This window comes from Hypanus sabinus, chromosome 23 (genome assembly GCF_030144855.1).
Source record: "Hypanus sabinus isolate sHypSab1 chromosome 23, sHypSab1.hap1, whole genome shotgun sequence".
Classification (NCBI taxonomy): domain Eukaryota; kingdom Metazoa; phylum Chordata; class Chondrichthyes; order Myliobatiformes; family Dasyatidae; genus Hypanus; species Hypanus sabinus.
This window is the reverse complement of record NC_082728.1, coordinates 50205260-50229942: the sequence shown is the minus strand read 5'-3', so window position 1 is coordinate 50229942 and position 24683 is coordinate 50205260. Positions and strand designations below refer to the sequence as shown.

The window sequence follows — 24683 nt, the reverse complement described above, 5'->3', positions numbered from 1 at the left end:
TAGTGGACGAGCAATTCAGAGACAGTGACCACAACTCTGGCCTTTAGCACAGCCTTCAACAAGGGTGGGAACAGACTGCATGGGAAGGTATTTAATTGGGTGGCTAATTATGATTCAGTTATGCAGGAATTTCAGTGTAAAATGGGAAATATATTCTCAAGGAAATGTAGAGGTTGTTTAGCAAGCACTTACACAGGGTTCTGGATAGTTTTGTTCCACTGAGGCAGGGAAAGGAGCCATGGTTGACAAGAAAGATGGAACATTCAGTCAAGAGAAAGGAAAGAGAAAGGAAAAAGCAAGGACAGGGATCTTGAAATATAAAATAGCCAGGGAAGTGCTTAAGACCAAAGGACCTAGACTATAAGATATAGGAGCAGAATTAGGCCATTTAGCCTATCATATCTACTCCACAATTTCATCATGGCTGATCCATTTCCCTCTCAGCCCATATCTCCTTCCTTCTCCCTGCAATCCTTCATGCCCTAACTAATCAAGTACCTAACAACCTCTGCTTTAAATATACCCAATGATTTGGCCTCCACAGCTGCTGGTGGCAACAAATTCCACAGATTCTCCCCTCCCTGGCTAAATAAATTTCTCATCTCCATTCTAAACGGATATCCCCTATTCTGAGGCTGTACCCTATGGTTCTAGACTCCCCGCCAAAGGAAACATCTTCGCCATATCCACTGTATTGAGGTCTTTCACCGTTCACCAGGTTTCAATAAGAACCCCCCACCCTGATTCTTCTGAATTCTAGTGAGCACAGCCCTAGAGCCATCAATCAGTCCTCATATGGTAACCCCTTCATTCTCATCAACCTTCTCTGAAACGTGGGGCCCAAAACTGCTCACAATATTCCAAGTAAGGCCTCACCAGTGCCTTATAAAGCTTGAGCATTATTTCCTTGCTTTTATATTCTAGTGAAATGAACGCTAACATTGCATTTGTCTTCCTCATCACTGACTCAACCTGCAAATAACCTTCAGGGAATCCTACAGAAGGATTCCCAAGTCCCTTAGCACCTCAGATTTTTTAATTTTCTCTCCATCTAGAAAATAGTCAAGGCTTTTATTTCTTCTACCAAAGTGCATGGCCATAGACCCCCGGACACTGTATTCCATCTGTCACTTCTTTGCTCATTCTCCCAATCTTTCTGCAGCCTCTCTGCTTCCTTAACACCATTTATCCTTCCACCTATCTTTGAAATGTCCGCAAACTTGGCCGCAAAACTAGGAATTCTGTCATCCAAATCATTGACGTATAATGTAAAAAGAAGCGGTCCCAACACAAACCCCTGTGAAACACCACTAGTCACTGACAGCCAACTAGAAAAGACTTCCTTTATTCCTAGTCTTTGCCTCCGATAATCAACGAATATTCTATTCATGCTAGTATCCTACCTTTAATATTATGGGCTCTTACTTTGTTAAGCAGCCTCATGTGTGGCACCTGATCAAAAGCATTCTGTATGTCTAAGTACACAACATCCACCGATTCTCCTTTGTCCATCCTGCTGGCTATTTCTTCAAAGAATTCCAACATATTTTTCAGGCAAGATTTTTCCTTTAGGAAACAATGTCAACTTCGGCTTATTTTAGCACTTTCCTCCCCCCATTCTTAAAGAGTAGATTGACATTTACAATTTCCCAGTCCTCCGGAACTATTCCAGAATCTAATGATCCTAGAAAAATCATTACTCCACAATCTTTTCAGTCACCTCTTTCAGAAACACTTATCTACTTTCAGATTCCCAAGCATCTCTCCCGAGTAATGGCAATTTTACTCTCACTTGACCCTCATATTCTTGAACTTCCGGTATAGTGCTAGTGTCTTCCACATTGCAGACTGATGCAAAATATTTACTCTATTTGTCTGACATTTCCTTATCCTCCCATTATTACCTCTCCAGCATCATCTCCAGCTGTCTGTTATCTACTCTTATCTCTCCTTTACTCTCTACATATCAAGAAGAAACCTCTGGTATCCTCTTTAATATTACTACCCTTATTTTCCCTCTTTATGACTTTTTTAGTTGCCTTCTGTTGGTTTTTAAAAGCTTCCCAGTCCTCTAACTTCCCACTAATTTTTGCTCTATTATATGAAAATTACGACTGAGAAGGTGCTCAGGAAGCTTAACGGTCTGAGGGTGGATAAATCTCCTGGTCCTGAGACTTTCTGAAGGAAGTAGCTGGAGAGATTGCGGAGGCATTAACAATGATCTTTCAGGAATCGATAGATTCTGGTATTGTACTGGATGACTAGAAAATTGCAAATGTTACTCCGCTATTTAAGAAGGGTGGGAGGCAGCAGAAAGGAAACTGTAGACATGTTAGCCTGACATCAGTGTTTGGGAAGTTGCTGAAATCGATTGTTAGGGATGAGGTTATGGAGGACCTGGAAGCACATGACAAGATAGGCCAAAGCCAGCATGTTTTCCTGAAAGCAAAATCCTGCTTGACAAACCTACTGCAATTTTTTTGAGGAAATTACTAACAGGGTAGACACAGGAGATGCAGTAGACCTAGTGTACTTGGATTTTCAAAAGGCCTTTCACAAGGTGCCCACACATGAGGGTAAGAGCCATGGAATTACAGGGAAGTTACCAGCATGGGTGGAACATTGGCTGATTGGTAGAAAACAGAGTGGGTATAAATGGATCCTATTCTGGCCGGTTGCCGGTTACCAGTGGAGTTCTACAGGGGTTGATGTTGGGACCGCTGCTTTTTACAATGCATGTCAATGATTTGGACTATGGGATTAATGGATTTGTGGCTAAATTTGTCAATGATACAAAGACAGGTGGAGGAGCAGGTAGTGCTGAGAAAACAGAGAGCCTGCAGAGAGACTTACATAGTTTAGGGGAATGGGCAAAGGAGTGGCACATGAAATATAATGTTGGAAAGTGTATGGTCATGCACTTTTGATTGAAGAAATAAACAGGCAGACTATTATTTAGATGGGGAGAGAATTCAAAATGCAGAGTTGCAAGGGGACTTGGGAGTCTTTGTGCAGGATACCCTAAAGGTTAACCTCCAGATTGAGTCATTGGTGAAGGTGGTGAATGCAATGTTGCCATTCATTTCTAGATGTATAGAATATTTGAGCAGGGATGTGATGTTGAGGCTCTATAAGGCACTCGGGAGACCACCCTTGGGAGTATTGTGTGCAGTTCTGGGCTCCTCCTTTTAGAAAGGATATACTTACATTGGAGAGGGTTCAGAGAAGATTCACGATAATGATTCCAGGAAATAACGGGTTCCCATATGAGGAACCTCTGGCAGCTCCTAAGCTGTATTCCCTGGAGTCCAGGAGAATGGGGGGGGCGGGGGGGGAGGGTGGGAAGATCTCATAGAAACATTCTGAATGTTAAAAGGACTGAACAGATTAGATATGGCAAAGTTACTTCCCATGGTAGGGGAGTCTAGGACAAGAGGGCACGCCTTCAGGATTGAAGGACGTCCATTTAGAACAAAGATGCGGAGAAATAACTTTAGTCAGAGGGTGGTAAATCTATGGAATTTGTTGACACGAGAGACTGTGGAGGCCAAGTCATTGGATGTATTTAAGGCAGAGATAAATAGGTTCTTGATTAGCCAAGGCATCAAAGGGTATGGGGAGAAGGCAGGGGTTGGCATGACTGGAAGAATTAGATCAGCCCATGATTGAATAGCAGAGCAGACTTGATGGGTTGAATGGCCTACCTCTGCTCTTATATCTTATACTGTCTTTGGCTTTTACATTAGCTTTGACTTTTCTTGTTAGCCGTGGTTGCATCATCCTGCCTTTCGAATAGTTCTTCATCTTTGCAATGTAAAGAAGTAGTACAGGTTTCAAATTCTAGCCATTACTGCTCCTCCATCATCCTTGCTAGTGTTCCATCCGATCAACTTGGCCAGCTCCTCTCTCATGTCTCTGTATTCCACTGTAATACTGATAAATCTGACTTTCGCTCCTCTCTCTCAAATTTCAGGGTGAACTCCATCATATTATGATCACTTCCCCTTAAGGGTTCTTTTACCTTAAAAGCTCTCTAATCAATTCTGGTTCATTGCACAACACCCAATCCAGAACAGCCGATCTCCAAGTGGATTCAACCATGAATTGTTCTAAAAAGCCATCTTGTAAGCATTCTACGAATTTCACCTCTTGGGATTCAGCACCAACCCAATTTTACCAATCTAGTTGAGAACTGAAATCCCCCATGACTATCATAACATTACCTTTCTGACATGTTATTCCATCTCCTGTTGTAATTTGTAGTCCATTTCTTTGCTACTGTTCAGAGGCCCCATCATGTTTTTTATAGCCTTGCAGATTCTTAGCTCTACCCACAGGAATTCTACACCTTTCAATCCTGAGTCACCTCTAAGGATTTGATTTCACCCTTTGGCTTATCTGTCTGTCCTTTCTATACAACATGTATCCTTGGATGTTAATGTCTTCCCACAGCCATGACTCAGTGATCCCCACAACGTCATACTTGCCAATCTCTAACTGTGCTGCAAGTTCATCTACCTTATTCTGTACACTGTGTATTCAAATATAACAACTTCAGTCCTGTATTCATCACACTTTAATTTTGCCTCCCTTTTACATTTGAACTTATCTCATTGACTGTAATTTTGTCCTATCATCAGCCTGTCCTTGCTAGCAGTCTCAGTACACACAAACTTTGTAAGCCAACTACCCCATCGTCAGCCCGATCACTTAGGTTCGCACCACACTGGTAAATTAGTGTAAACCTTCCCACACAGCTCTAGCAAACTTGCCTATGAGGATATTGGTCCCCCTGGGTTCAGATGTAACCTGTCCTTTTATACAGGTTGTACAAACTAGACCTAAAAAGAGAAATGAGAATGGCTTGGTGAGTAAGATTAAGCAAAACTTTTGGGTGAGACTAGATCTAGAGGTCATAGGTTAAGGGTGAAAGGTGACAAGTTTAAGGGAACATGTGGAGGAACTTCTTCACTCAGAGGTAGGTGAGGCTGTGGAATGAGCTGCCAACAGAAGTGGTGGATTCATGTTTGATTTTAACATTTAGGAGACATTTGGATACATACTGTACATTGATGGAACTAGGTAGCTAACAGCTCAGCATGTGCTAGATGGGCCAAAGGGCCAGTTTCTGTGCTGAGAAGTTCTGTGACTCTAAACTAGCACTTTTCTCTTTGGAATGGAGGAGGATGAGATGCAACGTGATAGAGGTGTACAAGATGATAAGAGGCATAGATAGAGTGGACAGCCAGCATCTTTTTCCCAGGGCATAATTGCTAATATGAGAGGGCATACTTTTAAAGTGATTGGTGGAAAAGGTGGTGGGAATGTCAGATGTAGTTTTGTTTTGTTTTACAGAGTTGTAAGTGTAAGGGTGGTGGTAGATGCAGATACCTCAGGGACATTAAGAGATTCTTAATTGGGCACACAAATAAAAGAAAAACGGAGGGCTATGTGGGATGGAAGGGTTATTTTGATACTGAAGTAGATTAAAAGGTGACACAACATTGTGGGCTGAAGGGCCTGTACTATGCTACGTTCTGTCAGTTTCAGAAATCATCTTTGCGTGGGACAATTTAATCTGATGAGTGCATTTTATGGAATAAAAATTAATTATACAAACTAACTTGGTAAGTCACCCTAAAATGTGATGATACATGATATGCATGAACTAAAAGCCTTCTTATAAGTTTATGTATCATGAAAAAGACAAAGCAGTGTCCCTAACCATAGCTCAGTTTTTTTCCCTTTTCACTCAAAGGGGAAAAGTAATCCTGTGGATATCCTGTTCCCAGTATATCTGTAGTTTAATGGGACATTGTCTAAGTGATCATTTTTATCTGATGGTTGCTACTTATTAGCAGGTTAGCTTACAATGAGCGAAGAGGATCAGTCAGATCTCAGTCCTCACCTGATCTCAGTCCTCACATATATGTAATGCATTATAATGGTCTCCGATGGGACGCACCATTGGAATGTGGATTCGTGTCTTTCACTAGTCCTTAATCAAAAGTGAAAATTTCAATGCCCTTTTAAAAAAAATCTTCCCATATATTAAATCAGAGGGCAAGATTGTCCTGTTACGGTGGTAAAGTGCACAGATTACTAAGAATCACATACAAAATGCTGGAGGAGCTTAGGTCAGCAGCACCTATGGAAAGGGATAAATAGTCAAAGTTTCAGGCCAAGACTGATGGAATGTCTTGGCTCAAAATGTCCACTGTTTATTCCTCTCTATAAATGCTGCCTGACCTGCTGAGATCCTCCAGCATTTTGTGTGTTACTCTGGATTCGCTGCATCTGCAGAATCTCTTGCATTTAAGAATATAATGTATTCAGACTTCAGTTAAGTTTTGATTTAGTCAGATGATTCCATTTCACAGATAATCCTTACAAGTGTTTTAAAACAATTGATGAAATAACCCAAAATTTTTCATGTGTTCTTTCCTGGAAAGGAATCATTTAATAGACTATATCAAAATTGTCAGGAGCTGCAAAAAAAAATCTAGTTTCCTTCTATTACCATGTACAGTGGCTTTAAATCAGCTTTGGATTTTTAAAAAAATAATCAGATAATATAAATAAAAGGGACTTTGGAGATACCTGCCAGTCCAGTGATTTAAAATTAACCATTGTTAATGACAATGACTTTGTCATTGACTTTAAAGTCATTGTACAATGACTTAAAATTAAACATTAAAAATTAAGATATAAAATTCTCCTTTTCACCTCCAACAGCTCATTTGCATAGTGGTATCTGAGAGCCTTGGTTAAATCTTCAGAGGTGCATAAAAGTTTGCATGTATGTTACTGGACCACAAGATGGTTTATAATGTTGAAAAATGAAAGGATGTTTGTTTGCTTATGGCAAAATTAGCATATGTACTTAAGCACACAAATAAGCAATTTTCCTAAACGGTAATCTATATTGGAGAAAACTAACATTAAAGATGTGAAAATAAAAGAATACCTTCGATCTCAGAGCTCGATCTGCTCGTTTTGCTGCTGCTGCCATCTTCAGGATATCGGGATTGCTCTTTGATTTCATTATATCTGAGAAAAAAAATCTATTTCAAATTTCAAAACTAGGATCCTGTCTTCTCAAAGATAACTTCAGGCAGAAGTTCAAAACTACTTACATACTTCAAAAAGCCTATTTGGCAAATGTGTTTTAAAGTGATTCCACAATGAAAGCTATACTTTGTCCTTAGCTACAGTTTAGAGAAAAATATCAAAAACATTTTAGAGATTAAGAAACACCAGGTTCTTTTTCACCAGTGTAATTCTATGTGAAAACTGAGTACACTGAAAAGATATTAAAATTAGAATGTCTTCCATCATACAGTTTTCATCACCAAAACATGCAATTAAATTCCTCTTTTCAAGATGTATCATCTGATGTTTACACCTTTTACTCAAGAAGGCAAAAGCTCAGCCAAACATTAACCTTATCTCTAGAGTGAGTATATCAGGTTATTAGAATGTAACATGCATTCAGTACACCTGCTCATTAATGCAAATATCTAATCAGCTCAATGCACAGAGCATACAGAGATGGTCAAGAGGTTCAGTTGTTGTTTAAACTAAATATCAGAATGGGGAAAAATGGGATCCAAATGACTTTGGCTGTGGAATGTTGTTGGTGCTAGGCAGGGTGGTTTGACTAACTCAGAAAATGCTGATCATCTGGGATTTTCATGCACAGCAGTCTAGCAGTTACTGGGAAACTAAAAAGAAATCCAAAAATGTATGAAGCCAAAAAAACCAAAAAGAAAATCCAGTGAGTGGAAGTTCTGTTGCCGAGAAAGCTGTATTTATGAGAGAGGCGGGGAATAGCCAGATTGATTCAAGCTGACAGGAAGGTGACAGTAACTCAAATAACCATGTGGTATGCAGAAGAGCATCTCCAAACACACAACAGGTCGAACCTTGAAGTGGATGGGCTACAGCAGCAGAAGATTACACCGGGTTCCACTCTAGTGGCCACTTTATTAGGTACACTCATATCTAATAAAGCAGCCACTGAGTGCAATGCCCTTTCCAACAGATGTCACAGGATAATAATTGATAATATAAAGGACTGTAATATTTTCTCTTTAGACCAATTACTGAGAACCAACATACATTCCTAAAATAGATTAATTAGTATAAACTGTGATCAAATGGAGCTTTCCAATTTGTAACATTTGAAACAAAAATGAATTATTTAGTCAAAAAGTGAAATCTCTGAGGAAGCTTCACTTAAAATAAAGCTACATGTAATACATATTCCAGTATGGAGATTCAAAACCAAAATTTGGTTCTCCCTCTACAATATTAAATTTACTCCAAAATGAGTTCTAGCCTCAACTATTTGTCATGAAGGCTCTTTGCCAGAACAATACTTGAGCTTGTTTAAAATTAGCAAAAGTATATAAGCAATTAGTTTCAATTCTTCAGTTTGCTGTACCATATCTGCTGTGCTCAGTTTCATCCATGGGTTGTTCTCCCAGAGCTTCCTGTGCCAGCTGCAGCTGCTCTTTCAGTCGGTTTATGTCACGCTCTGATTTAGCCTTCACAATACTTAGCTCTGTGTAGATGTCCTTGTACTTATCTGTAGCATATTTTTTATCCTGCAGAAATAAATGTACTTATTGCAGATGTGACTAATTTTTAGTGAAATTACATCCTAAATAACAAACTTTGTTGAAACCCAAGAATAGCAACTTCAGCTTTCAGACTGCTTATCACAGGTTCTAATTTTGGCACTGTTATTTCTCCAAATAATAATAGTTTCCTACTTTCACAGCCTCCATCTTAATACTCAAGTGTCCAAGCAGTTTGGGTCACTCACCAATACCAGAACACTTCAAGGAAATCGGTTCCAGTGTCAAATCTAATTAGTTCTGGAATCATTGGTGTGAGAACAATCTATCAAACACTGAAAACATTCACTGACTTAAACCCCTCTATTATAATCACTTTCAACACCATGATACACAGTCAATAATTTTGTTCATAAAATTAAAAAAGCAACACAAACCAGATAAACTTAAGCAGAGGTAAACAAACTTTATTTTAAGCAAGACCAAAGGACTGGAAGACCTCAGTAGATCAGACAGCAACTGTGGTGCAAAATGATATTGATGCATTGGGTTGAGATCTTTCATGTGGACTGATAGTTCCTCCAGTAGTTTATTTTTAGCTTCACATTCCAGCATCTGCCGTATCTTACCTCAGTCTGAACTTCATTTTAAAATGATCTTAAGTTCCATGTTTAGATAATATATGGAAATACATGAAAAAAAATCAGTTGGATTTCTGCATTTGTTCAATATAATTGAATAAGTAGTTCTTCAATTATCAATAAAAATAATCAGTAATTACTGAGAGTTCTAAGTTTAAGAGCATGGCATAAATGCAAAGCTGAATGAATCTATTTATATTGCCCATTTAATTAGGCCAGACTGTTGTGGACCCAAGTCTATACTCCAGACTCACCATCTCCAATATCCACCCATACAAATTTTTCTTGGATACGGAGGACTGGATGAACTGATCCTCCACACTTTACAGGTATCCAAGAAAAGCAAAGTAAGTTCAATGTTAAACATCTTTGGGTTCAGTCTTCAGAATTCCCCGATAGCTGTTGACTGCTACCAAATACTACAAAACTTCTCTGATAGTCAGAAGCACTTAAAATTATTCAGATTTTAATAACAAAAAAGAATGTAATTAAAACACATCAAACACCAATAAATAACAGTTAATTCACTAGATTAGGGTCATTATTCAGACACCAGCCCTCAGAGGCATAATATGAGAGTTATCTTCAGAGAAGTCACTGCTTTGCCACTGGTCTTCAGAGAGAGTCTGGTAACCAGTGCTGGAACGCACAATTCAGCCTGATATTCATGGGGTGATGCTTTGTTCAGTGACACTAGATGGCACTAAATAACAAGCAAACATTGATCTGTTGCAACTTACACTCAAGGTCATAAAATTTTTCAGGGCTTTCAGGCTATCTTCAACCAGATATGACAGCAGGTATATTTATAATTGGCAGGTCTATTAAGTTGCTAAATATGCCATATTCTTATCTGCAACTGCAATTATTTTTGGACTTAATAAATAGCACAAGATAAGTTTAGTAACTGGTTGAGGTAATATGACAAGCAAGCTAAAAACGAAGAGGGGCTATTAGAATAAGGATGATGCTCCTCGGATAGCTAGCCCTATGTGAAGGAACATGAAGGTGAACATATTTGGGAAAGTTATGGATTTGTCCCAGAATCTCCGACAATTAGCAAAAACTATTAGCAATGGACTGTTGTTGGTCCAGGTCCCACTCATCTTCACTAACAACTTCTGTTAAATCTGAAGTAGCCACTGAAGTTTTTATGTTGGTAGCAACTATTCATTGTAAGTCCGAAGTACTTACTAACAGTAGAAAAAGAAATTTTCTGATGGTTGCTCTCAGATATTTTATGTTGGTATTTAATGGTTTATGCACTTCTCTTCCATTTCCAAACGATTTAAATCAGTTACAATAACATGCAGCAGTTATAAATCATAAAACATTTAAAAATACTTAAACATTTTTTAAAAGAAGACTAACTTCAGAATGAACTAATAGGATAGCAACAAGTGTACATGGGAGCTGGCATTTTTGCATGTATTCAGACAAAACTATAACTTAATTTTCCCTTGGCAATATTTCTGCAATGGTGTAATTGCAGTTTCAGGTTTGAATATGAAAGTTTTGCAAGTGTTTCCAAGTTCGATCAGTTGTGTCTCCTGCAACAGGTAAACCTAAAAGCATTTTTTTTCCCCCAGATATTAAATGGAAGTAGTCTTTAGCTGTTCTTCAGACTAAAGAGCCTCAATACACAATTCATAAGAGTGGAGGAGAATGGAAGTCGGCAGTCATGAGAAGAAAGGAGCATTAGAATCGGAATTTTTTTAAAGGAAGGATGAATATGGAATTCTTGAGGAGCAGGAGTCAAATAACAACACTTCTAGTCAAGCAATAAGCAGATTTTACATTCCACAACTCTGCATTCCTGATTTCAGCATCAAATCCACAAATCAAGGACTTTTTTTTAAGTGCTAAGAAATTCTATGAACTATTTATGTGGAATGGCAAAGCTTGCCTGGGGCTATTCAAAATGATGCAAAATTCTCATGCTTTCCCTCAGCTTGTATGTGCAGTTCTCTCAGTAGTCAGAATTGCCTTGATTTTATACATTATGCACATTGTATGTAAATTAGCTACAGATGCTATCCAAAGTTAATTATAATTGACAGACACACACAAAATGGAGGAACTCAGCAGGCCAGGCAGCATCTACAGTTAACGTTTTAGGCCAAAATCCTTCGGAAGGACTGGAGAAAAAAAAGCTAGGGAGTAGATTTGAAAGGTGGGGAGGGGAGAGAGAAACGGTAGGGGCCAGGTGAAACCTAGAGGGGGAGGGATGAAGCAAAGATTGGTGAAAGAGATAGAAGGCCATGGAAGAAAGAAGCGGGGGAGCACCAGAGGGAGGCAATGGGCCGGGGGTGCTGGAGGCCACCCAAATAGAATACATGGTGTTGTTCCTCCAACCTTATCCTGATAGTGGAAGAGGTCATGGATGGACATGTTTGAATGGGAATGGAAAGTGGAATTAAAATGGTTGGCCACTGGGAGATCCCGGTTTTTCTGGTGGACAGACTGCAGATCCTTGGCGAAGCAGTCTCCCTATCTATGTTGGGTCTCACTGATATACAAGAGGCCATATCTAGGAAGGATTGTTTGAGGCCCTGAATGTTAGTGAGAGGGGGAGGTGTAGGTGTTGGTGTACCACTTGTTTTGCTTGCAAGGATAAATATCAGGAGGGAGATCAATGGGGAGGGACGAATGGACAATAGAGTCGCATAGGGAACGATCCCTGTGGAAAGCAGGAAGTTGGGGGGGCGGGAGAGAGAGATGTGTTTGGTGATGGGATCCAGTTGGAGTTGGTGGAAGATTTGCAGAATTATGTGCTGGATGTGGAAGTCAGTGGGGTGGATGGTGAGGACAAGAGGAACCCTATCCCTGGTAGCATGGCAGGAGGATGGGGTAAGAGCAGACGTGAAATGGAAGAGATGCCATTGAGGGCAGCATTGATGGTGGATGAAGGGGACCCGTTTCTTCGAAAAAGGAGGACATCTTCTTTGTTCTAGAATGAAAAGCCTCATTCTGACAGAAGATGTGGCAGAGACAGAGGAATTGACAGAAGGGGATGGTGTTTTTACAAGTAGCAGGGTGGGACGAGGTATAGTCCAGGTAGATGTGAGTGTCCGTTCGTTTATAATAGACATCGGTGGATAAGCTGTCTCCGGAGATAGAGACAGTGAGATTGAAAAAGGAAAGGGAAGTGTTGAAAATGGACCAACAGGAATTTGCAGGCTGGGTGGAAGTTGGAGGCAAAGTGGATGAAATCGACAAGTTCAGCATGGGCGCAGGAAGCAGCACCAATTCAGTCGTTGATGTAGCATAGGAAAAGTGCAGGACAGTCACCAGTATAGGTTTGCAACATAGACTGTTCCATGTAGCCGACAAATAGGCAGGCATAACTGGGACCCATGCGAGTGCCCATGGCTACCCCTTTTGTTTGAAGGGAAGTGCAGAATGCAAAGAAGAAATAATTTAGATTGAGGACAAGTTCTGCTAGGCGGAGGAGAATGGTGGGAGGGGAACTGGTTGGTTCTGGTGTCCAGAAAGAAACAGAGAGCTTTGAGGCCTTCCTGGTGGGGGACTGAATTGTACAGAGACTTGACATCTACAGTAAAAATAAGATGAGGCTTTTCATGCCTCATGAAAATGGGGGCCAGAGAACCTGAAATCCTTGAAAAGATTAAGAATGTGTGAGGTGTCACAGATGTAGGTGGGAACGGACTGAACTGGGGGGATAAAACAGAATTGAGGTATGCAGATATGAATTCAGTGGAGCAGGAACAAGCTGAAACAATGTGTCTACCTGGACAAGCAGGTTTGTGGATTTTGGGTAAGAGGTAGAAACTTCTACCTGAACAAGCAATAATTGACAGACACAACATTCTTCCTACTACAGTCTCTTTGATTGATAATAACATAAGCAAATGAATTTTAATGTTCTTGATACTGAACATCTTATAGAAAACAGACAACAGTTATCTTTATTTTAGGCAAGTTTTTATTAAAGCACTATTATAAGTTTTTTCTCCCATTTCAACATCCTTAAAAAAAACAAACATTAAGATTCCAAAGACTTTATAAGAACAGCAACTAAACAAAAGCTGAGTAAAAACTTCATCCAGTAATATAACTTTTGACTTTTCATTAAAAATTCAGCAATTCAATATAACTGCACACAGTAAGTGAAGAATATTCATGAAGCACTACAGAACAGAAACAGGCCCTTGGGCCCATCTAGTCAATGCTGATCTGTTACTCTTCCTAGACCCATTGATTCACACTTGGACCATAGCCCTCCGTACCACTCTCATCCATGTATTTATCCAAACTTCACTTAAATGTCACAACCAAGCCCACATCAATCAAACACGAGGAAATCTGCAGATGCTGGAAATTCAAGCAACACACAAAAGAAAAAGATAGTAAGAGATTTGAAAGTAGGAGGGGGAGGGGGAGATCCAAAATGATAAGAGAAAACAGGAGGGGGTGAGATGAAGCCAAGAGCTGGAAAGGTGATTGACAAAAGGGATATAAAGCTGGAGAAAGGAAAGGATCATGGGAGGCCAAGGGAGAAAGAAAGGGTGAGGGGAGCACCAGAGGGAGATGGAGAACAGGCAAAGAGTGATGGGCAGAGAGAGGAAAAAAAAGGGAGGGGGAGAAAAATAAATAAATCAGGGATGGGGTAAGAAGGGGAGGAGGGGAATTAACGGAAGTTAGAAAAATCAGTGTTCACACCATCAGGTTGAAGGTTACCCAGATGGAATATAAGGTGTTGTTCTTCCAACCTGAGTGTGGCTTCATCTTGACAGTAGAGGAGGCCATAGATAGACATATCAGAATGGGAATGGGACGTGGAATTAAAATGTGTGGCCACTGGGAGATCCTGCTTTCTCTGGCGGACCGAGTGTAGGTGTTCAGCGAAATGGGCTCCCAGTCTGCGTTGGGTCTCACCAATATATAAAAGGCAGCACCAGGAGCACCGGATGCAGTATACCACACCAGCCGACTCACAGGTGAAGTGTCGCCTCACCTGGAAGGACTATCTGGGGCCCTGAATGGTGGTGAGGGAGGAAGTGTAAGGGCAAGTGCAGCACTTGTTCCACTTACAAGGATAAGTGCCAGGAGGGAGATCGGTGGGAAGGGATGGGTGGGGGGTGGGGATGAATGGACAATGGAGTTGCATAGGGAGCGATCCCTGCAGAAAGCAGAAAGGGGGGGGGGGGGAGGGAAAGGTGTGCTTGGTAGTGGGATCCTTGGAGGTGGTAGGTGAGGACAAGGAGAACCCTATTCTGAGTAGGGTGGCGGGCGGATGGGGTGAGAGCAGATGTATGTGAAATGGGAGAGATTTCATTGAGAGCAGAGTTGATGGTGGAGGAAGGGATGCCCCTTTGTTAAAAAAGGAAGACATCTCCTTTGTCCTGGCATGAAAAGCCTCATCCTGACAGCAGATGCGGCGGAGACGGAGGAATTGCCAGAAGGGAATGGCATTTTTGCAAGAGACAGGGTGAGAAGGGTCCAGGTAGCTGTGAGAGTCAGTAGGCTTACAGTAGATATCAGTAGATAAGCTGTCTCCAGAGATGGAGACAGAAAGATCAAGAAAGGGGAAGGAGGGGTTGGAAATGGACCAGGTAAATTTGAGGGCACGGTGAAAGTTGGAGGCAAAGATAATGAAGTCAATGATCTCACATGTGTGCAGGAGGCAGCGCCAATGCAGTTGTCAATGTAGCGAAGAAAAAGAGGGGGAAGGATACCCGTACAGACTTGGAACATGGACTGTTCCACAAAGCCAACAAAAAGACAGGCATAGCTGGGACCCATATGGGTGCCCATGGCTACACCTTTGGTTTGGAGGAAGTGGGATGAGCCAAAGGAGAAATTATTGAGAGTAAGGACTAATTCCACTAGACGGAGGAGAGTGGTGGTAGAGGGGAACTGGTTAGGTCTGGAATCCAAAAAGAAGCGGAGAGCTTTGAGACCCTCCTGGTGGGGGATGGAGGTATATATCCACTGGATGTCCATGGTGAAAATAAGGCAGTGGGGGCCAGGGAATCATTGAAAAAATTCAAAGCATGAGAAGTGTCACGAACATAGGTGGGAAGGGATTGAACAAGGGGGGATAAAACAGTGTCAAGGAATGCAGAAATGAGTTCAGTGGGGCAGGAGCAAGCTGAGACAATGGGTCTACCTGCACAGGCAGGTTTATGGATCTTGGGTAGGAGGTAGAAACAGGAAATGCAGGGTGCGGGAACTATGAGGTTGGTGGCAGTGGACTGCAGATCCCCAGAGCTGATAAGGTTGGTGATGTGTGGGAGACAGTGGTGTGGTGCTCCTTAGTGGGGTCATGATCGAGGGGTAAATAAAAGGAGTTATCGGCGAGTTGTCACTGTGCCTCGGCAAGGTAGAGGTCAGTACACCAGACTACAACAGCGCCCCCCTTATCAGCGGGTTTTATAGTGGGGTTGGGATTGGTGCGGAGGGAGTGGAGAGCAGAGCGTTCGGAAGGAGTGAGGTTGAAATTGGAACAAGGTGTGGTGAAGTCAAAATGATTGATGTCCTGTCGGCAGTTAGGAATAAAGAGATCCAGAGCAGGCAGAAGACCAGAGCGGGGTGTCCATAAAGAGGAGGAAGGTTGAAGATGGGAGAAGGGGTCATCAGTGGGGGTGGGAGAGTCCTTGCTGAAGAAGTAGGCTTGAAGGTGGAGCTGGCGGAGGAAGAGTTCAGCGTCATGGTGTACGCGGAACTCGCTGAGGTGTGGGCGAAGGGGGACAAAGATGAGGCCTGTGCTGACGATAGAGCGCTCTGCCTCAGAGAGTTGAAGGTTGGAGGGGATGGTAAAGACCCGGCACAGATGAGAGCTGGGATCAGAGGGGGGAAGGGGGAATAATGGTGGACTTAGTGGAGAGGGGAGGGTTGGGGTGAGAGGAAGATGGAGCCTCTGAGCGTCCAGAAATTGACGGTGGGATCTGAGGGAGAGGTGATTGCAGAGTGGTGGTGGGGGAAGGGGAGACGGGAGACACAATCGCAGCATGTGAAGTCCTGGCCTGGAGTTCAAGGCTGGAGTTGCAGTTGGAGGCTGTGCAATCGCTTTGAAGGTGCCCACGGTCATTGGAACCTGCAGTGATGGTGCTGGAGTCCGGGTTTTGAATCACCTCTGCTGGCAGCTCATACCACACTTGCACCACCCCAAACTCCCCTTAAATATTTCACCCTTCACCCTTAATTTATAACCTCTAGTTCTAGTCTCAATCAACCTCAATGGGAAAAAAAGTCTGTTTGCATTTATCTTATCCATAATTCTGTATACCTCTATGAAATCTCCTTTTATTCTCCTACGCTCCAGGGAATAAGCTCCTAATCTTGTCAACATTTTCCGATAACTTAGGTTCCCAGGTCTCAACAACATTCTTGTAAATTTTCTCTGTACACATCTTTCAATCTTATTATCTTTCCTGCACAGAATACTCAAAATTTGGCCTCACAAACGTATACAATTTCAAAACATCTCAATTTCTGTATTCAGTCCCCTGACTTATAAAGGCCAATGTGCCAAAAGCTTTCTTTACGACCCTATCTATCTGTGACACCATTTGTAATCCCAGATCCTTTTGATTTACCGTACTCCTCTGTGTAAATCCCACTCTGGTTTGTCCTTCCAAGGTGCAACACCTTTCGGCCCTTTTTCCAGCTGGTCCAGATTCTGCTGTAAGCTTTGATAGTCTCCCTTGCTGTCCACTATTCCCCCAATCTTGGTGTCATCTGCAAATTTGCTCATTTAGTTTACCAATTTATTATCTGATTCATTAATATAAATGACAAACAACAACAGACCCAGCACCAATCCCTGTGACACACCATTAGTCTGAGAGGCAACCAATTACTAACAACTCACTGGCTTCTCCTTGAAGACAATCAATTGAACTTTCTGGACCAGCCCCTAATTCCGGACTTTGTCAAAGGCCTTGCTGAAATCCATATAGACAACATCTATTGCTTTGCCTTCATCAACTTTTCTGGTAACCTCTTCCAAAAACTTTATAAGGTTGATTTGACAAGACCTATCACACACAAAGCTATGTTGAGTATCCTTAATCAGGCCCTGTCTATTTAAATACTTAAATATCTAGTCCCTCATAATACCTTTTAATAACTTACCCACTAATAACGACAATCTCACCAGTTTAATTTCCCAGCTTATTCTTAGAGCCTTTCCTGAACAACAGATCAACATTAGGTATCTTCCAGTCTTCTGGCACCTTACCTGTGATAGTGGAAGTTTTAAATACTTCTGCCAGGGCCCCTACAATTTCTGCACTAGCCTCCCACAAGGACCAAACGAACACCTCGTTATGCCTGGGGACTTAACCACCCTAACCTGCCCCAGGACAGCAAATACCTCATCTTTTGTAACCTGCATACAGTCCTTAACCTCACTATTGTTTTGCTTCAGCTTCCATCTCATGAATAAATTTAGAAGCAAAAATTCAATTTAATATCTCCTTCATCTTTTTCGACTCTGAGCATCAATGGCCATGCTGATCTTCAAGTGGACCAACTTTTTACCTTGCCTGCTCCTGCAACCACATACTTCCCTTTAGTTCTCCTGATTTTCTTCTTAAGTGCTCTCTTGCATTTCTTATACTCAAATACCTCATTTTGTTCCTTGCTGCCTATACCCTGCTAGGCATCTCCATTTTGTTTTAAACAAGGGCCTCAATATCCTTTGAAAACCAATGTTACCTCAACCTGTTAGACTTGCCTTTTATTCTAAAAGGAAGATACAAACTCTGTACCCTCATGTTTGAAGGCCTCCCACTTGCCGGAAAAAAAACTTATCCCAGATCCTTTCTGATGGCATCAAATTTGGCCTTCCTTCAATTTAGAACCTCAATCCGAGGACCAGTCCTATCCTTCTCTTGAAACTAATGAAATTATGATCACTAGATTCAAAGTTTCCCCTACACACACCTCTGTCACCTGTCCTGTCTTTGTCCCCAATAGGAGATCCAGAATCACACTCTCTCTAGCTGGGATCTCTACATACTTATTAAAGAGAATTTCCTGAAAACATTTGACAAACTTTATCCCATTCAGTCTTTTTACAGTACGGGAATCAGTCAGTATGTAAAAAGTTAAAATCACCTTAGTTTTCTTGCAACTGTCTGCAACCTCTACAAATTTGCTCCTCCAAATCTTGCTTACTACTGGAAGATCTATAATATAATCCCCAGTCATGTGGTCATCCTTTTTTTATTCCTCAATTCCACCCGTATAACCCCAGTCAATGAGCTCCCTGGTTTGTCCTGTCTGAGCACTGCTGGGACCTTTTTCCTTTTCCCTGACTGGCAATGCTAATCCTCCCCCTTTAAAACTGTCAGGTCTAAAGCAACAGAACCCCTGTTCTTCCTGCAACCAAGTGCCATGAATGGCTATAATATAATAATTCCACATGCTGCTCTATCCTCTAAGAGCATCTGCCTTACCTACAATACTCCATACATTGAAATACACGTGACTCAGGACACAAGTACACCACATTCAACCTTTTGGTTCCTGTCCTTGTATGAGACTTGACAGCTACTCTCCCCACAATCACTTCATGAGCTACCATAGGACCTAGGTGCAGAATTAGGCCATTTAGCCCATTAAGAGTGCTCCACTATTCCATTATGGCTGATTTATTTTCCCTCTCAAACACATCCTCCTACCTTCTCCACATAACTTTTGACACCCTGATTAATTAACCTACCAACCTCTGCCTTAAATATACCCAATGACTTGGCTTGTACAGCCATCTGTGACAAAGAATTCCAAAAATTCACCACCCTCTGGCTAAAGAAATGTTTCCTCATCTGTTATAAATGGATATCCCTCAATTCTGACACTGTCCCCCACTATAGGAAACATCCTCTCTACATCGACTCTATCCAGACCTCACGATATTTGATAGGTTTAAATGATATCCCCCTCATTCTTCTAAGCTTCAATGAGTACATGGCCCAGAGCCATCAAATGCTCCCTATATGTTAACCTTTTCATTCCTGGGACCACAGCTCTGAACCTCCTCTGATTCTCTCCAATGCCAACATATCCTTTCATTGATAAGGGGCCCAAAACTGCTCACAATACCTCAAGTGTGGTCTAACCAATGCCTTATAAAGTCTCAGCATTACATCCTTATTTTTGTCCTTGCCCTGGCACTAAGGTTCCCATTCCAATCCCACTCTAATTTAAACCCTCAGAGCAACATTAGCTAGCCTTCCTGCTTGGATATTAGTCCCCCTCCAATTCAGATGCAGACTACCCTGATTACAAGACTGTACAAAAGTCATAGGCACCCTAGATTTTTAATATAAATTTTATTTTAGATGTTTATTTTTTGTCTTCAGCATTAGTGTGTCAGCAGAAAACAAATTTTAGATTTCCAAACATGCATTTTCCAAAAAATTAAATGTTAAGAGATTTTTTTGTATTTCATTAAAGAAAGAAACATCTTAAGTAATCAACAACTTTTCAAATAAAAACAATCACTTTGTAGGCATATAACTCAGTGCATCATTAAACAAAGATAACAACCAACAAACAGGAATGATCAAGGGCATAATGAGTTTACTGAACTAAACTGAATAACTGAAAGAGAAAAGAGTGTAGAAGGAATCAAACTGGGCAAAGGATAACCAAACTAAAAGGTGAGGCTGTGGCAGATGTGACAGCTTAACCTTCAAATCGTTGATTCTTACACAATGGCAAGAGTGAGCATAGCAAAAAGAAACAAGATGGTCATGCTGCATCAGCAAGGTCTCGCCCAATCAGAAATTTTGTGGGAGACAGGAGTTTCAAGATGTGCTGTCCAAGCTCTTCTGAAGAAACACACACAAACAGGCATGACAGAGGACCAGAAATGCAGTGCCAGTCACAGAAACCGACTGCATCAGACGAGATACATTAAACTGATATCTTTTCTAAATTTGAAGAAGTCCAGCACTGCTATCAGCTCAGAACTCAGAAGCCACTGGAACCCAAGTACACCCCTCTACAGTTCAGAGAGGTCTTGTCAGAAGTGGTCTTCATGGAAAAATTGATGCCAAAAAGCCATTCCACTGAAGTGGAAAAAAGCCAAAAGACTTACCTCAGCACAAAAACACAAGGACTGGGGTGCTGAACAATGGCAGCAAATGTTTTGGCTCGACAAGTCAAAATATGAAACTTCTGGTTCAAAAGGGAAGCAATTTGTTCATTTGTTTGGGGAGCACTACATGGATGAGCGTCTGCAGCCAACTGTAAAGACCAGTGGAGGTTCCCTGCAGGTTTGGGGTTCTATTTCTGCAAATACAGTTGGAGATCTGGTCAGAATTAATGGAATCTTCAGTACTGAGAAGTACAAGCAGATTCCCATCCATCACACAATACCATCAGGGAGGTGTCTGATCAGTCCCAACTTCATTCTTCATCAGGACAATTGCCCCAAATGCACGGCCAAGGTCATAAAGAACTATCTTCCGCAAAAAGAACAAGGAGTTCTGCAACAGATGTTATGGTCTCCACAGCGCCCTAATCTTATCATTGAGGCTGTCTGGGATTACCTAGAGAGACAGAAGCAAGTGACACAGCAGCAAGCGAGACAGCCAAATTCTGCAGAACCGTGGCAAGTTCTCCACAACGTTTGGAAGAACCTAACAATCGATTTTCTCACAAAACTATGACAGTGTATCTAAGAGAATTGATGCAGTTTTAAAAGCAAAGAGTAGTCACACCAAATATTGATTTATTTTTCTAACTGTTTGCTGCTCTTTATAGCTTTTTTGATATTTAGAAACTTTTCATTTAACTTTGAAAGCATCTTTGCTTTACAGAATTTTTGTTATATGTGCCCAAGAATTTTGCACAGTACTACATATAGATCCTTGTATCTTCCTAGTATTTATTATTTCTGCCCAATAGAGAAATAGCTTTGTATTTCTAGCCTCATTAGCATGTGGCACAGGTAGCAATCTTGAGATCACCAGGATTGAATGGAAACAAATTTACTAAAGACACTCATTAAAAAAAAAATGACTGGATTGAACTGTACTTCAGGTTGTCACAAATTGTATTCCTGAACTGCGAGCCAATCTCAATGGGAATTGTATTTGAAGTTATGGTGCTAATGCTTCTTGGGAAGATGGGTTGGGTAAGGGAATCAGAACTCCAATCCCTGATTAATATTTATACATTGCTGCTAGAAACTACTGTATATAGACATCATGTGAAGGCAGGATATCAGTTATCTGCAAAGATTCCACGGTTGAATATTCTGTGGGCATTCACTATTTGGATCCTCATTTAAAGGCAAGATAGAATCCAGAACTAGGTTCTTTACATTCAGAACATGCAGAAAATAAAGAGGATGAAATTATTTAAAAACACCATTCAATGGAACAAAAATTAATAAAAAGCTACTATCAAGAACAGATAGAGGAGACTACTTACACGCTGAGCAGTCTGTAGTTCATCTTTTAGTGAATTAATTTCCTGTTTTAGGTACTGAATTTCAGATTCCTTGACCCTCAGCAATACCTGAACAGAACAAAGAAATTATATCTAATATTTCAGTAAAAATTACAAAGCAAAATAAATGGAATGCTTTTACAATTGAGAAGGCATTGGGCTAAATCAATACTAAGATTTAAAATTTCTTATTTCATACTACAGTCGGCACCCCTAGTCCACGGAGGGGTCCCGGAACCAATCCCCCGTGGATACCAAAAAACGCAGATGCTCAAATCAGTGGACTTTAGGACCCAGCGGAGAACTGGAGCTTATTTAACCTGTCTCAGTGTGGTGCACATCCTTCCGTATACCTTAAATCATCTCCCTATACTTATAGTACCTAATACAATGTAAATGCTATGTAAATATTTGTTATACTGTATTCAAAGGCAACACGAATGAATCTGCAGATGCTGGAAATTAATAAAAAACACAAAATGCTGGCAGAACTCAGCAGGCCAGACAGCATCTATGGGAGGAAGTAATAATGACGTTTCAGGCCAAAACCCTTCATCATGGGATGGTCAAGGGGGGATAAGAAGTGGGGGGAGGGATAAAGTAGAGCTGGGAAGTGATAGGCTGGAAGGAAATGGGCTAGGGGAGGTGGAGAATTATGGGAAATAAAAGAGAAAGAAAGGTAGGACTGGGGGGAGAAATTATAGTGAGGGAGGAAAAAGAGAGAGAAAGAGAACCAGACTAAAATAATAGATAGGGATGGGGGTAAGGGTGGGGGGCAGGGGTATCAACGGAGGTCAGTGAGTTGGATGTTCATGCCGGCAGGAAGGAGGCTACCTAGGCGGGAGATACTATAAGGCAGGTTATACTGTATTGTTTAGGGAATAACGACAAGAAAAAAAAAAATCTGTACATGCTCAAACAACAAGAGCTGGAGAGAGAACTTCTGGGTTTTCCCGATCCGTGGTTGGTTGAATCCGCGCATGCAGAACCCCGCGGAAAGGAGGGCCAACTGTACATTACAGTAACAAATAAATGCTTCCATTCATCATCAAAATGTGAACTGTGCTTTATTTAATAAAATTCTATCTTAAAAGCTTACTTTTCAACTGATCTGTTCACTTCATCTAAAGCATGACCTCTTGTTCCCCAATGTTTCCTGTACTGCTGGTCCCGCTCTACCATTTTATGTCTCAACTAAACACAAGAAAAATAGTATCGCTTAACTCTGAGAATCCCAAGGCTCACCTTTCCTAAGTGGGAGTTAGTAAGTGTTGCAGTCTAGTATAATTAAAATCCTAACCAGGAACAAACCTAGGATTGGCTTATATCTAATGTTAACATGTATACTTACCTCTAGTTCATATACTTCCTTGCCTTGTGATAAAGTAGTAGCATCACCTCCCTTGTCACTGGTCATCATTGTCCTTAACCGTGTTATCTCTGCAGCTAAACGATTATTCAGCTCCTGTTAGGAACAATAAAGCTCAATAAGACACACAACGCTACATGCTCAATATCTTCTTTAACAGATATTTATCAGTCAAAATAATGGGGGAAGACAGTGGGACTGGGTGGGAGAGAGAGAGCTGGAGGGAGAAAGGGAGGATGTTGACTAAATACTAATTATAGGACAATGAACTTACTTTCTGTGTAGTTAGGTGACAAATGAAAAACAAGTTTGTTAAGTCTCAGAACAAATTCAATGAGGTAAACGACCTCACCTTGTTCCTATTATTTACACATCAGCTCTAAAATTTTACCAAATATATTAGCAGTGGCATATTCTTCTCATATGATTGCTGTATTATGGGATGGAGTAAGACACATCATACCTGGTTATGTGCATTTAGTTCTTGATTTTCACGCTGGCATTGTCTTAATGCCTGCCGTTCTGCTTCCAGAGCTTGAGCTAAGTGTGCATTTTCTAGACACTTCTGTGAATACTGTTCAGAAAGGACTTCAATTTCTCGATGCAATGATGCCAACTCTTCACTGTTAAACAAATTTGAAATAATTCATTGCGCCTATTCTGCATGTATACATTTAACCTTTAACCTTATTAATTAATTGCATTTCAGAATTGAAGCATTCTGCATAGTCAACTATAATGAGTGGGAGTCTTTCCTTTCTATTGCAATAAAAAGCATTTAGTTGCTTCAGTTAGGCTTGGGTAGTTGGAAAAGTGACATGATGAATAGAGATGGGCAGGACTATGTAGTAGGAAGCTGGATGTACTGCAAAACATTTTCTCAATTGTGTACCTTATATATGTATTAGATGTCAGATTATCTTTCCCAAAATTAAGTTGGGTTATGCTATTACAGAAATACAAGTGTCAATCTGAATTTCTATGCTCTCCTAATTTCTCAATGGAGATTTGGTTCAGCTGTGTAAAGGATACTGGCCTATTATGAATTCTCAATGGAGATTGCAGAAAAGGTAGAGTTCTTTCCCATTTTACCACTGAGTACTCAAATGTGAATCTACAGTAGAATAACTTATCACATGACTCTAAACAAAATTCAACCTGAGGATTTTTTTTTGATTGGGTGCAACATTTCACAGTAAAAGATTTGTCACGTTGGTGACGCAAGAGATTGCAGATGCTGGGGAGAAAAGGACATTCCAAGGCAAGATCCTGTATCAACCCTGGACTATTTAGTTATCATCAGTTACTGTGCTAACTAAACAGTCCTTTAAAACATAGGATGATTTACTTCTACACCAGCTTTATTGATTTTGAGTTGGGAATTGCAGACTTTTCCACAGATGGGGTATTTGTGAGGAGGTTTACACAAGGTTTTCATGTCCTTCCAATGTACATCTGAGGTTCTCACTGTTTTTCCTTCAGAGATAGGACAGAGATTTTAGATTCATGGTTGAAAAATGCACTGTAATTATCTAAATGGCTGGATAACTTATTTCTGGGCCTTGGGTATTATCTTTCTGGAATTGCCTGCTTCTAACCACCTTTTCCATCCTCTAAGAGAAACATCTAGAACTTGTCTGGTACCTTCCAATGACATCA

At 40.9% G+C, this 24683-nt stretch overlaps 1 protein-coding gene across 3 annotated transcripts in view; it reads right to left on the bottom strand.

The window, feature by feature from the left end:
* The window catches only part of LOC132380184 (GRIP and coiled-coil domain-containing protein 2-like), a 422104-nt gene that overhangs the window by 19760 nt on the left and 377661 nt on the right, over positions 1-24683 (bottom strand). For all 3 annotated transcript variants that reach the window (XM_059948866.1, XM_059948868.1, XM_059948867.1), the window contains exons 19-23: positions 23488-23647; positions 23007-23120; positions 21638-21724; positions 8447-8609; positions 6968-7050 (exon numbers count right to left, since the gene is read on the bottom strand). In XM_059948866.1, the coding sequence (XP_059804849.1) occupies positions 6968-7050; positions 8447-8609; positions 21638-21724; positions 23007-23120; positions 23488-23647 (607 nt within the window). The remainder of the gene's footprint in view (positions 1-6967; positions 7051-8446; positions 8610-21637; positions 21725-23006; positions 23121-23487; positions 23648-24683) is intronic.